Raw genomic sequence first — 15,867 nt, forward strand, 5'->3', positions numbered from 1 at the left:
TTTTTTTTCTCTTAATTCTTATCAAAAGCTAATCCACCACAGTTCAGACTTCACCCGACCAGCACCTTTCTCAACATTCGGTATCCCTCCAATATGTACTCCATATGCAAGCTACCCAACGAAGTAGTCCTTCAAATTTTCAAACATCTCAGTGGTGAAAAAGTTCAAGAACTCATACGCTACTACAAGGGTATTGAATCAGCGCTGCCACTTTTAATTCTACTTTACCAGCGTTTATTTGGGGGAGTCTTGTTGATCCAGAATGGAGCACCCAGAGTCGATTCTGCTGGCGATTATTTACTTACTATTGACGCATTCGAAGACAAGATTTTAAATGATGGCTCGTTTGAAGGCACAATGTTTGAGAATGTACGGCCCAACTTGGTGGAATTTAAATTCACTAGGCAAACTGCCGATTACCAACGGTTCATCAGTGACTTGAATTCGCTCCTTCAACTTCTTGAATCTGACAACCCCAAACTACGCAGATATTTTGAACACGCACAACAAATAAATTTTCATCTTGATGCTCATTTAGTATTCATTGAGAATCCCGACACACTCAACTCAATCATCATTAAGTTACTTTTGGAGTTGAGTCGACACAACTTGACTAAGAAAATTAACAAATTCACCATCAAGTCGAGTGAAATAGGAAGCCTTTATGTGGCACACTGGTCTAAACTATTTCAGTATTTCAGTTCATTAAACACCCTAGATCTTTCAGAAAACCTAATACGCAGCAATCACGAGCATTTCTTAGATGTGTGGGGCATGCTGAAAAAATTTCCAAGTACGTTGACCACGCTCAACATGAACAACAATATGTTGACATACATTTCCAAAGATTTCATCCACAATCTACCGCCTAGTCTAGAGGTTTTGTTAATGAACCAAAACGACGTTGAAATTATAGAACCGTGTGATTTGCATGGGGCCTTACCTAAACTAAGGAACTGGAGCTTGAATTACACGAAATTGTGTGTTCTCAGTCCAAGTATGTTCAAAAACTGTGGTAAGAAATTCGTATTGGAAATCAAAAATACCTACTTAGCGGAAAGCGACATGGAAAAGTTGGAAGCAATTGCAAAGTATCGCGGTTTTAAGATTGTTTTATAGACAAACCTGTTTAGACCAGTATAATAGAACTGCAAGCGTTATCATCTCTGTTGCTCAAAACTTACTTCTCACTTTGTTGACATTACTTTGATATTGCAAATCTAGATCGCACAGAAGAGACGGTTTTGATTTTTCAGCGAGATACTGAAAAGGTCCACCAAATCTCGGCCACTCATACACACACAAACTCTCTCTCTCTCTCTCTCCCTCTTTCTCTCTCAAATTTACAACACCTGGTGATGATAACACTAAGGGGGCTGTTGCTAGGTCTCGTCACAAAGGCATCTCGAGGGAATGTGATATGGCCCTCTGCAACTCGTCTTTCTCGACAATGTTTCAACTCCGCGCGGCACTCCTTGGTATTGAATCATATAAGGCTAAACTCCACCACTGCGAAGCAGGGTCCGCCACCACATCAACAAGAACAAAATGGACAAGCAGTGCCTCCACCGGAAGGATCCCCGAAAGGGAATAAACCCCCTCGATCTACTTTGTTCAAGGATTTAGTCAAGTTGATAAAGTTGGCGAAACCGGAATCCAAGTTGATCTTCTTCGCATTGCTATGCTTGGCCACTTCGTCTGCAACAACCATGTCCTTGCCCTTGATCATTGGTAAAATTATTGACACTGCGAAGCCCTTAGATGACGAAGATGAAGAATCTGATGATGCAGATCCAAAAACAACCACAGAGGACAAACAATTGATATTTGGATTGCCACCGGCTCGATTCTATTCCGCATTGGCTATTGTATTTGTCATTGGGTCGAGTGCAAACTTTGGTAGAATTTATTTGCTAAGAACGGTTGGAGAAAAACTTGTAGCGAGATTGAGATCTAGATTGTTTTCGAAAATCTTGGCCCAGGATGCTTACTTTTTTGACATTGGACCTACTAAGGTTGGGATGAAGACGGGTGATTTGATCTCGCGAATTGCAAGTGATACTCAAATTATATCAAAGAGTTTGAGCATGAATATCAGTGACGGAATGAGGAGTATTATTAGTGGGGTGGTTGGCGTATCGATGATGTGTTATGTGTCATGGAAGTTAACTTTGTGTATGAGTTTGTTGTTTCCGCCCTTAATTGCAATGTCCTTCTTTTATGGAAGACGGATAAAAGCGTTGTCAAGGTTGATTCAGGAAAACATCGGTGCTTTGACCAAAGTAACGGAAGAAAAGTTGAATGGTGTAAAGGTTATCCAATCATTTGCACAGCAGCAGTCTGTGGTGCATGGCTACAATAAGGAAATCAAAAACATATTCAATAGCTCATTGAGAGAAGGTAAGCTATCTGGTATCTACTTTTCAGTGAATGGGTTTCTCGGGAACATAACCATGATTGGGTTGTTGGTTATTGGTACTAAACTTATTGGTATGGGTGAGCTAACCATTGGTGACTTGTCAAGTTTCATGATGTACGCTGTGTATACAGGCTCGTCGGTGTTTGGATTGGGTAACTTCTATACCGAGTTGATGAAGGGATTGGGTGCGGCAGAGAGAGTGTTTGAGTTAGTAGAGTACCAACCGAAAATCTCCAACAACATTGGCAAGAAGCTACAGCTCAAGGGTGACATTATCATCAAGGATGTTGATTTCAAGTACCCTTCAAGGTCAGATGTAGTGATATTTGAGAAATTGAATTTGCACATCAAGGAGGGGGAAAACTTGTGTTTGGTGGGACCTTCAGGAAGTGGCAAGTCTACCATAAGTCAATTGTTATTGCGCTATTATGACCCTGACAGTGGACAGATTATTGTTGGAGATGAATCGTTAACTGATATAAAAGACTTAAACTTGAACGACTACCGAAGACAAATTGGTTATGTTCAGCAAGAGCCTTTGTTGTTCAGTGGTACTGTTAAAGAGAATGTAACTTTCGGTAAGCAAGATGCAACAGAAGAGGAAATAGATCGAGCTTTGGAGTTGAGTCACTCCTTAGCGTTTGTCAAGAGTCTCCCCGATGGATTGGACACTAGAATTGGTGCATCCACTTCAACGCAATTAAGCGGTGGACAAAAGCAGAGGATTTCCTTGGCGAGAACTTTGATCAAGGAACCCAAGATCTTGATATTGGATGAAGCAACGTCAGCATTAGATTCTATCAGCGAAGAAGAGGTGATGAAGAATTTGTCTGGATTAAATAGAAAAAAGGGAATTACAATAATTTCAATTGCCCACAGGTTGTCCACGATCAAGAATAGTGACAGGGTTGTTGTGTTTAATGAGAATGGTGAGATTGTGGAGGATGGCGATTTTCACACATTACACAACGATCAGAACAGCCATTTCAATAGATTGCTAAAATCTAGCAAACTTGAGTGAATGCACTCTGCGCTTTGTATATACTGAAATATAGAATTCTGAGATGCTATCATAACGAACTGATGTAATACTGATTGCGTTTGTTTTGCAGTGAACCAGTGCGTCTTCTAAGCATGAATTGTTTACTTCAAACATGTACATGTGTTCGCAAGGAGACATTCATTATTGGTGTTTGCTTTCGTGGAAAATACGCTTTTGTGTGGCGAAAACTTAATTCCGTTAAATTTCTTAATTCCGGATTACGAAACTTTACACCAACTCCACGTTGAAACATCAAACATACATCTACCTGACTTCGAGTAGTATATCGCGTGAAAGAGAAGCTCACTGAGTCAGTTGAAATGGGTACCAGCACTATCTGCACTCACAATTCCCCCTTCCCACTTCTCCCTCCCCCTTTAGTCGACTTAACTTAGATCTTCTCGAATGGAAAAGTGGGACATGGAGGTGTGGTAAAATAATAGACTTTACTGAGCAAGAAAAAAAGCGCGGGGGTGGGGGAAGCTTCTGTACATACTTCTTTGCTTCTTCATGACATTTTCAACATGTCAAAAGCAACCATTAACCACTTTGACTTGATAGACGTTATTAACGCTCTCTTTCAGTTACTACAACTGTCGAGTGTGTAGCTCTATTAGGTATACAACTTAAATTATATTACTATCAATCGACTGATTCCTTTGAAGGAGCAATCTTTTGCGCATCAAGAAACCCTTTCTCTCTCTTTTAACAATTGTTTTATTTTATTATCATTTTTTATTATTTTTATTTTGATATCTTTTACGTTTGCCCTGTGAATAATATACCAAAGCCTTCATTTACAAAGGATTAAGTATCTCCTACTGTTGCTTCATATCTACCCATCCCCAACTTGGCAGTAAATTCTCCACTATTCAAATCTCGTAATGACACTAAAAGATTTCATACACGACTTGCACAGGTCACAAGATGACGTTGCGGAGCCACACCACTCTAGCCATCACTCCGATAAGCAGCCGGGGGAGTGCGATGACCATGAATCAAATTCGAAGTTGCAAGATCACAACTTAAGTAGTGGGAATAATATTGCTTTAACTCCCGATAAACAGGGGAGCCACACCAAAACCGAAGAGCAGAATCGTCACAAGAGCACAACTGAGAATGACAACGAGACGAAGCAACAGGACGGCACACGTAAAGAGCCCCCCACAACTTCCAAGTCGACTTCGGCTAAGCAGAAGGACCACCATCATCGTCGCAATCATAGCGAGGACACGGACGAGGACCTTGCTATGCCATCTGGTGAAATGGACACAAACTTTTTCTCCACATTGATGAACAACACGACGCTCAGCTCTGGGTTCGGTTCATTGAGAAATTTGCATAAATCGGCAATGGAGAATTTCTTGAAAGGAAAAGGGGATGGATTGGACGAAGAAAAGAATCGCCCACATCATAATCATCATCATCATCAGAATCATCAGAATCGTCAACACCATTTACTCTCAGGCACGGGCTCGCACACCTCACCAAGCCGTCCGTCACTGCCTATCAACAGTGCTTCCAGTTCCCGTCCCGTGAGTCCACTTCCACTGAGTATACGTCCACTGAGTCCGCAGCCAGACCTAAACCTTGAACACTCTGATGCATACACAAAGAGCGGTGGTCGTGGATTTCTCCATCACAACATCCATAGTGAGGATAACTCCAGTGCGGAAAATTCGAGCGATGAGGAAGAAGAAGAGTATGAAGCTGAGAGACTAGGTAACCCAGGCACAACTAGAAGGAATGCTGACGCTAAATTCAACGCTGACGCAGTGTCCCCTGCTTCACCTGCTGCAATGGATCTGGAGCTCACATCTTACTCGACTTTGAACAATGAGCCCTCAAATGATACTGGGGCGCTTACGGATGGTGACACTATCATAAATTCTAGAAAAAATACCATTGTCTTAGATGCAGACGGTATGGAGGGTCTCACCGAACATCAAATTGAAAAACTAACACCATTTGAAAAATCAGTGATTGAAAAATTAGATCCTCACCATATCAAGGAAGGAGTGTTGGTGAAAGTGCGGAACCGTCAAAATGAGCCATTGGGTGAGGGCAAGGGATTGAGTGCGACAAGGAAATTGCTACGTTACAAAATTGCCGAAAGATTATCAAAAACGTTTGAGTTGAGCCCTGATGATTTGTTTTGCGGAAATTACAATGCGTGGTTGGTCAAGGATGTTATTCTTCAGGGCCACATATATTTGACGGAGAAAGCATTAATTTATTTTGCATTCTTGCCCAAACGAACAAGTCTTGAAGAAGTAGATGATCCAAGAAATTTTGACGACTCAGCAAATACCGTTCACAAGGGGGCCCTAGGTATGAAAACTGCAAAGTATGGAGATTCCAAGTTTCAATCGGTCCTTACCCATCGATACTGGGCAATCCTTCGTACCGATACTTTGACCATATACAGCTCGTTTACCGACTTGTACTTTCCCCTAAAAGTAATTGACTTGAGAAGTTGCTTATACGCCGAAATAGCTTCCAAGGATAAAATCAAGGATATGACTTCGCCCGCTCTGCGAGGCGTACAGACGCCCTCGCAGATGCGTAGTGGGTACACATCAGGCCATAGTACTCCACCGTCAATTCTGGAAACTGCGTCCGAACTTGATTCAATACTCTCACAGGAAGGGTTCGATGCTACAGAAGACAACATCGAAGCGAGAAGCTCTTCTGTATGGTTCAATTTGGTGGCCAAGAAAAAGACGTACAGATTCCAATGTGACAACTTGCATTCGGCAAGGCAGTGGTGCAACAATTTGACAAAAATGATTTTCCAATTGAATAATGCCACCACCACTGGGGAAGTGTTTGTAAAAATTCCAATTGCAAATATTACTGACTTTAGGCGTCGAACATTATTTGAAGAGGAAGAAAATGCGCTTGATGATACAGAAAATGATATACCTTTAAGCTTCAGTGTCAAGTATGTGAACACTGACCCTCTGGAGAAGAGGAAACGAGATAGAATAAAAGACAAACTCAAGCAAGCAGAAGAGGAAGTTATCTTTTTGATTCCAAAAAGTGGTCTTGATTTCTTCAACTCTTTTGAAGGTGTGATACAGAAGCAATCAGCACGGATGCACGAAAAACCCAAATTGTTTGGCTCGAAAAAACCAGAGTTGGAAAGATCATTCGCCAGCTTGTCGCCCTCAGTCAATGCTGTTGTTCAAAATTTGATCAATTCGAATTTACCCAACGAGAAGCGAGAGACTAAATCAACCATCAGGAAACTTGGAAAATCGTTCGGCCTCCCTTTCAAGGATGAATTATCACAAAATTTCGATCTAACGGAAAGGTCAGTGGACCTGGATCACCTTTCTTTCCCGCATGCAATGTCGGAGAGCGTTTTCCGAGATTTGGAAATCACGTTTGAATCAACATTCAAGAACTTGAAGGATGCTTCAGCTAGGTGGGACCATGATTATGCACGCGCGTTCACGGAGTTTGACAAGCTTCCAATACCATCACTTCAACTAGACTCGAAGGAGTCTAAAGGTCGCGGTTTTGGTAAAAGTATAAAGTTGTTTTCGAATATGGCTGCGAGGTTTTCCGCCTCACCGATCCACTATACCGTTCAAGACAAGTATTACGTTTCCAATCAAGAGGACCGGGAGGTTGCTTTGAAACATTTTCAAGAACATTTTTCCTTGTACAATTCGAAATTGGTTGCTGCTTATTTTTGTCACTTGATAAGGACTGTACCCGTGTATGGAAAGTTGTACGTGTCTGAACACGAGATTTGTTTCCGTAGTTTGCTTCCTGGTGTTTCCACAAAGATGATTCTTCCATTGACAAGTATAGAGAGAATGGATCCTATTAGCGGTAAGATCTACGCTGGTACTAAACTCACCTTGGAAGGCGCAGAGGAGTTGGATTTGGAATTTGCGTTTGTCAAGTCTCGTGATGATTTTTACAATATTGCGCTTGAGATTTTGGACAAGATTCATGCCAATGAAGGATTCCGGCCAAAACCACACGAGTGGGGACCCAATCACAATTTGGAATTGTCCAAGACGAGAATGGAATATAGTGATTCAGAGAGAAGGAGATTAGAAGATAAAACTGACAATCAAAAAGATTTGGAGATTGCTGAACAAAAAGTCAGTCTTGCCCGGATAAAGATGTTTGAGGATCGCTTGACAACTGCTTCTGGCTTGGACATTCCAATTATTTTAGAGGATTCGCCATTCTTTAAGACGGAAATGAGACCGTCAACATCCTACAATATCACTCTTCTTACCATTGGATCGCGTGGTGATGTCCAACCTTACATTGCATTGGCATTGGGTTTGCAAAAGGAAGGACATACAGTGACGATAGCTACACACGGTGAGTTTAGAGATTGGGTTGAAAATGTTCATCATATCAAGTTTAAGGAAATTGCAGGAAACCCTAGTGAGTTGATGTCGTTTATGGTGGGACATAGTACTTTGTCAGTTACATTTTTGAAGGATGCACAAGCCAAATTCAAGGATTGGATAGCAAAGTTGTTGACCACTAGTTGGCAAGCATGTCAAGGGGCCGATATTTTGATTGAAAGTCCTTCGGCAATGGCAGGGATACATATTGCAGAAGCCTTGGTCATTCCTTATTTTAGAGCATTCACAATGCCGTGGACGAGAACTAGGGCATACCCGCAAGCGTTTTTGGTACCCGAACAGAAAAGAGGTGGATCTTACAACTACATGACACATGTCTTGTTCGACAATGTCTTTTGGAAGGGGATTCTGGCTCAAGTCAATAAGTGGCGGGTGATGGAGTTGGATTTACCAAAAACCAACTTGTACCGAATGCAGCAAACAAAGGTTCCATTTTTGTACAATGTTTCGCCATGTGTGTTGCCACCTGCTAACGATTTCCCTGATTGGGTCAAGGTTACTGGATACTGGTTTTTGGATGAAGGTGGGAAAGATTACAAGCCGCCCCAGGATTTGGTGGACTTTATTGCCCAAGCAGCCAAAGATGAAAAGAAAATAGTCTATATCGGGTTCGGGTCCATTGTTGTCAAAGACGCAGCCTCATTGACAAAAGCTGTGATTGAGGCTGTTCTTGAAGCTGATGTAAGGTGTATTTTGAATAAAGGTTGGTCTGATCGTGGTAGCAACAAAGACAAGAGTAAAGTGGAAGTTGAGTTGCCCCCTGAGGTTTTCAATGCCGGCTCAGTGCCACACGATTGGTTGTTACCGAAAGTGGATGCGGCAGTCCATCATGGTGGATCCGGTACCACTGGTGCATCATTGAAAGCGGGATGTCCTTGTATCATTAAGCCCTTTTTCGGTGATCAGTTTTTCTATGCAAGACGGATTGAAGATATGGGTGCTGGAGTGGCGTTAAAGAAGTTAACGGCAAAATCATTGGCGAAAGCACTCACCACGGTAACTGAAGATTTGAAGATCATTGAGAAGGCGAAGAGTGTTAGCACGCAAATCAATCGCGAATTTGGTGTCTTGAATGCTATTGAAGCAATATATTCCGATTTGGAGTACGCAAGAAGTTTGATTTGGGCCAAGGAGTTGCACAATGCGAACTACAAACGTCATCATCCTGACTTCAAGGCTCATTCTGGAGTGCAAACGGCTAACCCATCGGACTCTGAGTCCGATAGTGATTATGACGGTGACGACACCAGCGACGAGGAAGACAATGGTGCTGGTGATGTTACTGACCGTGAAGAAGAAACGGTGACTCATGGCAAGGAGCCAGAGCTGAAGGTAAAGAAATGATGAGCTGGTAACGCAGTGATGGAGAGAAGGGTTTGCTACACCGCTGTATAAACGTAAAGGAAATTTAGAAGTTAGAGCCTTATCTAAGAGTGTAGTGACAAGTCGAGAAGATTATTCTTTTTGTCTATTTAACTTTTGTACTTGCCTGACCCAGATATCACGTGAAATTCGTCAAATGGAAATCAACACGCATGACTTCTTTAAAGTTTACTTCCCCTACAAAGAAGACTACTACGGAGAAGTATTTTGCATATTCTCACCCGTAAGTGGACAACTGTATCAATTGCCTCAGCAAACCCCTCTACATTCGTGTCTTTCAGTTCCATCTTCTCGCATTGTCACTGAAAAAATTGCATCCACAGTTTTCAACAACTTTTCTGACTCTTTTTTTTTTTTTTTTGGTTATTTTTTTTTTTTTCCATTCTCTCTCCATTCCATTATCTGATGCAGCTGTGATCTATTGGCAAAGAATTTCAACGAGTAGTCCACATAACAACTTGAATCGAATTGCGTGCTTTTGTATCCTTGAGAGATTAGATTGACAAAATAGATAGAACCACGGCATAACATTTTCAATTGTTTTCCCATACAATGGCGGCCGTTTACAAGGACATTACGGAGGAACAACGAGCAACTAACTCATATGCAAGGCTCGTTCCCGGTCAGACGATAGTTGAGATACCTGAATACACCCTTGAGTGTGGTGAGACATTGTATAATTTCCCCGTGGCGTACAAAACGTGGGGACGCTTGAACAAAGAGGGCAACAACACATTGCTAATATGCCATGCATTAACTGGTTCATCTGATGTGCAGGATTGGTGGGGTCCATTATTGGGCACGGGCAAGACTTTTGACCCATCGCGGTTTTTCATTGTATGCGTCAACTTTTTAGGATCGCCGTATGGATCTTGCTCGCCTGTCACGATTGATAAGTCGATAGGTAAGCCATATGGACCCAATTTCCCCTTGGTTACGGCCAAGGATGACTTGGGTATACAGAAACTAATTTTGGACTCGTTACAAGTGAAGCAAATTGCGTGTGTGATTGGTGGCTCGATGGGTGGTATGTTGGCGATGGAGTATTCCAGCACATACAACAATTCCGACTATGTGAGAACGGTGATTGCTTTGGCTACGTCGGCTCGAGCTTCGGCCTGGTGTATTTCATGGAATGAAACCCAGCGTCAATGCATTTTTAGTGATCCATATTACGATGATGGATATTATTATGAGAATGAACTGGGCTTGAAACCGGATTCCGGGTTGAGTGCTGCAAGAATGGCAGCTTTGCTTACTTATAGGTCGCGAAATTCATTTGAAACTCGATTTGGGAGGAAATTGGGCAAGTCTATAAGTAATAAGGATGATAGTGGTGATGAAGCAGGTAAAGTGTACCCAAAGACCAAAGATGAAGAACACTGGCTTTTGCACAATGAAGGTTCTCAGCTGACAAATGGTCAAGAGACCAACAAGGACAAGAAATTACCAACTTATTTCACCGCCCAGTCGTACTTGCGATATCAGGGTCAAAAATTCATCAAACGGTTTGATGCCAATTGTTATATATCAATAACAAGGAAATTGGATACCCATGATATAACTCGTGGAATAGTCGATACCGTCACCACTGAAGATCCGTTGCCTCAAATTTTGCAGAGTTTGAAAAAGCCCCATTTGGTCATAGGTATTGAATCGGATGGATTATTTACTTATGGAGAGCAGAAATTATTGGGCGAAAATATCCCAAATTCGATTTTGAAAAAGTTGGATTCTCCTGAAGGGCATGACGCCTTTTTACTCGAGTTTGAAATTATCAATGAGTATTGTTTGAACTTTTTGAAGAAGAATTTACCAGAGTTGTATGGTGAAGATGTGGAGTTATTTGAGGATTGGGCTAAGTATGTTCAAGATGTTGATAATGGAGGAAATTCGGTATTTGGTGAGGCAGAAAAGAATATCACCAATTGGTGAGTGGAGTGGTGAGAGAAGCATTTATATAGATATATTGGTAATCTATGACCATGATGGCTTTGATGTAATTGTACATAAGTAAACCGCCAGCCCTCTAGATTTTAGAACGAATTTTTGCAACAATTTCTATACAAAAATGTTGATGAACTAGAGAGAGTATATATTTGCGAACTAGCTTGGAAGAACGAGTGAAACGTCAGAATCAAAAGGATAGGAATAGTGCAGAGGATATTCTTGAAGCTGGTAGGAAGAGCACTTTGGAAGGCAGTCAAGGGTTAGATAAGATGCTGATTGAGTGGTAAACAGAGAGATAGAAGAAGTACAAAATAGAAGTCAATGACGATGGGAGAGTTTATGTGTTTCTGTCCTTTGAAGTCGTCTTGATAACGGCGGCATAGATGGTCACTGTACGCATATTTACCCTATCCTTCTCGAAATGGTTGAAGCTTTTTACAACATCCCTGTGTTTCAAGTTGACAAAACAGAAAATACACGAGAAGTTTGATGTTATTATATGTACAGACACCAAAAAAGCAAAAAACAAAAAAAAAACAAAAACACACACACATTTCTGTTTACATTTTATCCCAATTGGGAAGTTAGGTTTGTTTACAATACAATGCTAAAACACCGTAACCATAACAAACATTAAAAACACATTGCAACTAATTCAAACCACAAACTACAAAACCAAATAGCTAACTCAACTCCACTAGACAGTGTTTGAGTAATCCTATCGTCAACAACAAAAACACCGCATCTATCTATCACTTTCTTCTCTTCGTACATATCACTTAGCGGTAGATTTTTTGTTGTTCTATTCCCATTCCTTCATTCACTCATTCAATCACGAACTGAATATTACCGCTTTCATCGACTTCATCATCCAACGCATCAACAGACAAACGAATAAAGGAGAGCCCGCAAAAAAAGCAGGAACATTTCACGATTACAGCTGACTCAGAAACGGACCAATTTCAATTTCCTGCCAACACTTTTGCGCATTCGCTTTTCCTCTTTATTTTTTTTTTTACTTTATTTGTTTTGACTTTTGAAACATCAGGTGGTATCGGCACACCTGAAACACATACCCACACCCATACACCCAGATACCCCAACAAGTGTTGGACGACCAGCACTGAGCTATCCACAGTACTTTGATTTAAACATCTAGTCAACGATCTATCCTTCATTCATTTATCATTTATCAGTCGCTCCTTGTTGTTGATACAAAAACAAATTTCCTGATAAACAATGTCGACAAACGTGGTAACTACTACACATGAAGATGCATTACCAAGCGCAGAGGAAGCGCCACCTAGTAGATCTTCCTCTAGACATTCTAGTAGCTCAAGTCACCACCCTAATACTCAAATTCCAAGAACTATTCCTGAGCTACCGGTAGACGCCACAAAAACTAGCACCGGCACTAGCCAAACACAGAATATTCCCTCCTCAGCATCAAGCTCCACCATATCTTCGCAAATACCTTCTGGAATGCAGAAGAGAGTTCAAAGAGAAGTGCGATTTGGCGCATACGTTTTAGGCAGCACTTTAGGAGAGGGTGAATTCGGAAAAGTTAAGTTGGGCTGGAGAAAAGATGGTAAATACCCAAGTCAAGTAGCCATCAAGTTGGTGAAACGGTCCACCATAGCTAAAGACTCTGACTCAGAAGTGAAAATACACCGAGAAATTAACTCGTTAAAGTTGTTGAACCACCCCAACATCGTCAACTTGGTTGAAGTGATGAAAAGTGGGAAATATGTCGGTATTGTTTTGGAATATGCATCTGGTGGCGAACTTTTTGATTACATTCTACAGCACAAATTCTTGAAGGAGCCAGTGGCGAAGAAGATTTTTGCACAACTAGTCAGTGGGGTAGATTATATGCATTCCAAGGGATTAATTCATCGTGATTTGAAGTTGGAGAATTTATTAATGGACAAACACAAGAATGTTATTATCAGTGATTTTGGATTTGTCAATTCGTGTGCTGACAAAAGCAACGATCTCATGAAAACAAGTTGCGGGTCACCTTGTTATGCAGCACCTGAGTTGGTGTTGACTCAGAGTCCGTACGAAGGTAGAAAAGCAGACGTTTGGTCGTTGGGTGTCATTTTGTATGCTATGTTATCTGGCTACCTCCCCTTCGATGACGACCCTGAAAATGAAGATGGGGCCGATATCATCAAATTGTATCATTACATTTGCAAAACTCCCTTGACATTTCCTGAATATGTTAGTCCTTTAGCTCGTGACTTACTTAGAAAGATTATTGTTTCAGACCCAAGAAAACGTATTGGAATTGAGGAAATTAGAACCCATCCGTTCTTATCTCAGTATGCTGCATTGCTATCAATTAGACAACCAGAATGGGATAGAATATATCGCGAAAAGCACGCAGCTACATCTGCCAGTGTGACGGCTGCTGTTGTATTGGCAGAGCAACAAACGCCAACATACAACAAGAGATTCTCAATGATCAACACCCCAACAAGTTCTTCGTCCTTGATGGGTACCCCAATGTACCATCATCATAATCATCATCATCAACAACAACAAATGTCGCATTTGCAACCACAGACCCCAAGACCACAACCTTCTACAATGGAACATCCAAGATCATATTCCTCAACCAGTATCAGTCTTTTGTATGCATCTCCTTCGATATCGGCCACAAATACACCAAGGCCTACTGATTTATCCGATGGTGGTGCCCACGTTGGAAAAGCCACCTCACCCAAAAAGCCATCTTCAGTCTCTCCTACTAGAGGACACCAAAAGTCTGCATCTATCTCAAACTCCAGCTCTTCTGCTAGTTTTGCATTGAAGTCAATGGTTAATGACGAAACTGGTACTGCAAGACAAGTGGCAAACTATCCAAACACATTGGCAATTCCAACTATTCTTGAAAGTCCTACAAAAACAACTTTGGAGTCACCGATTGCTGCATTGCCTCCTACTACAAAATTATTACCACCAAAGGAATTTTCCAAGTTACCTCCAGCGGCTAAGAAACCAAGACCTACTTCATATCATCCATCTTCGATGACATCGTCAATGACGACTTCACCAGTTACAATCTCATACAAAGATATCATCAAATTCCCGGCTACAAACGCCAACATTGCATATCCAAACTCCATGACCCAATACATATCAACATCTCCACCAAAAGAAAACGTGATGACACCTGACTCGAGACCAATTTCAAGTCGAAGAAATTCAGTAGTTACTCATGTACACGTTAATGGCGTGTTAAGCAAGGATAACTTGGTGGGGCATGGTGGGTTGAGTGGATACAATTCGTCGCCTGACAACAAGAGGAATTCAGTATTGAGTTATTTGGAAGATAAGATTGAGGCATTGGATTTGACTGAGAGTGTTCATCCATCACCTACAAAGTCGAGCAAGAGCTCGGTTGTGGAAAGGGTCGGTAATGTCTCGAATGAGAAGGAGGGTCAAGTTGAAGTGGCGTCCAATGCAGAAGAGCCAACGAAGGAGGGAAATGTCGACACTAAATCAGATGTACAAGAAGATGGTAAAAGTGATGATGACCAGGATACCAAAGCAGACGAAGGCAATGACCAATTGCCCGCGCCAGTGGAGGAGTATATCGAAACGCCAAAAGTTACAAACAATGTTGATGATTTGAGTAAGGTTGCATCGCGACCTTCAGATACCAAAGCAGCTAAATCAGTGGTTGAAGTTGACAGAAAGCCTAGCACATCGAGAAGAGCTCACGAGGAGAATAAAGAGAATCGCGAACACAGAGAGGCCAAGAAGAGAAACAGATTTAGTTTGTTGTCGTTCTACAGTTCATATCATTCGTCAAGTTCGAACGTGTCTTTGCCCGCCGGAAAAGATGGTTCTAATGGCTCGGTTACTAACGCAGCCAACTCCACTGCACCAACGCTGTTGTCAAGAGATAACAACAAACGTGACATTTCAGGTACAACTGTATCCTCAATCGGGTCGACTGCCATAAAACCCAAGACCAAGACAAGAAAAGTATTGGAGCCAACAAATGAACCAAACGTAAATAAAAAGGACTCAAAGCAAGCGCATTCCAGTTCGTCTAGTGTTATTAATGGGCATCATGGTTCAAAACGTCACTCAATCGCTGTAACTCCAGGTGGAAATAATAATAATAATGCACCAAAGGAATCAAGCGCAGCGAGAAAAGTTATGGATTTTTTCAAGAGAAGGAGTGTAAGAGTGGGGTGAAAATAAAAGGGAAGGCGATTGAAGTGTACGGCTGGGGCAGTTTTGTCATTGCCGTACCTGTTTTATTTTGTTAGACACGCTAGTGTAAAATTTCGTAATGTTGTAAGATGATGTGTGTATTTTAGTTCAAATGAAAATTTAGTTTGTTATTTGCCGTTGGACTGTGAGACCACAAGTAAATCGAAGAACCAATACAATAAGAGGGATGCAGGAACGAAAAAGACCACAGTCGCCGATTCGATCGGATTTGCGTCTCCTTTTCGATCAATGTGGCTGTTTGTCTATTTGTTTGTTGACATTTTTTGCAATCTATGTGTTTACATGAGTCAATCTAAGGCACTTTGTGATCGATCGTGACAGGCAAAAAAAAAAAAAAAAAAAAAAAAAAAAAAAAAAAAAAAAAAAATTTATAAAAAAAAAAAAAATATAAAATTTAAGTCACTTTTTTTTTTTATTCTTTC

At 41.3% G+C, this 15,867-nt stretch overlaps 4 protein-coding genes across 4 annotated transcripts; all 4 read left to right on the top strand. All coding sequences in view use genetic code 12, as the record gives it.

The window, feature by feature from the left end:
* Positions 1–93: 93 nt before the first annotated feature.
* Positions 94–3,440, top strand: KGF57_005167 (ABC transporter ATP-binding protein; the record flags this gene model as incomplete). Its single annotated transcript, XM_051754754.1, has 2 exons — positions 94–997; positions 1,387–3,440. The coding sequence occupies 2 exons, from the start codon at positions 94–96 to the stop codon at positions 3,438–3,440; spliced, it is 2,958 nt and encodes a 985-aa protein (XP_051606279.1).
* Positions 3,441–4,345: 905 nt separating this feature from the next.
* Positions 4,346–9,205, top strand: UGT51C1 (Ugt51c1p; the record flags this gene model as incomplete). Its single annotated transcript, XM_051754756.1, has 1 exon — positions 4,346–9,205. One exon carries the CDS (start codon positions 4,346–4,348, stop codon positions 9,203–9,205), a length of 4,860 nt encoding a protein of 1,619 aa, XP_051606280.1.
* Positions 9,206–9,796: 591 nt separating this feature from the next.
* Positions 9,797–11,179, top strand: MET2 (homoserine O-acetyltransferase; the record flags this gene model as incomplete). The annotated part of the gene is made up of 1 exon (XM_051754757.1): positions 9,797–11,179. One exon carries the CDS (start codon positions 9,797–9,799, stop codon positions 11,177–11,179), a length of 1,383 nt encoding a protein of 460 aa, XP_051606281.1.
* A 1,254-nt stretch (positions 11,180–12,433) lies between these two features.
* Positions 12,434–15,406, top strand: KGF57_005170 (protein kinase; the record flags this gene model as incomplete). The annotated part of the gene is made up of 1 exon (XM_051754758.1): positions 12,434–15,406. The coding sequence occupies one exon, from the start codon at positions 12,434–12,436 to the stop codon at positions 15,404–15,406; it is 2,973 nt and encodes a 990-aa protein (XP_051606282.1).
* Between the last annotated feature and the right edge of the window lie 461 nt (positions 15,407–15,867).

The sequence above is a fragment of the Candida theae genome (genome assembly GCF_024610275.1).
Source record: "Candida theae strain CBS 12239 chromosome Unknown scaffold22, whole genome shotgun sequence".
In the NCBI taxonomy this organism is placed as follows: Eukaryota; Fungi; Ascomycota; class Pichiomycetes; order Serinales; family Debaryomycetaceae; genus Lodderomyces; species Lodderomyces theae.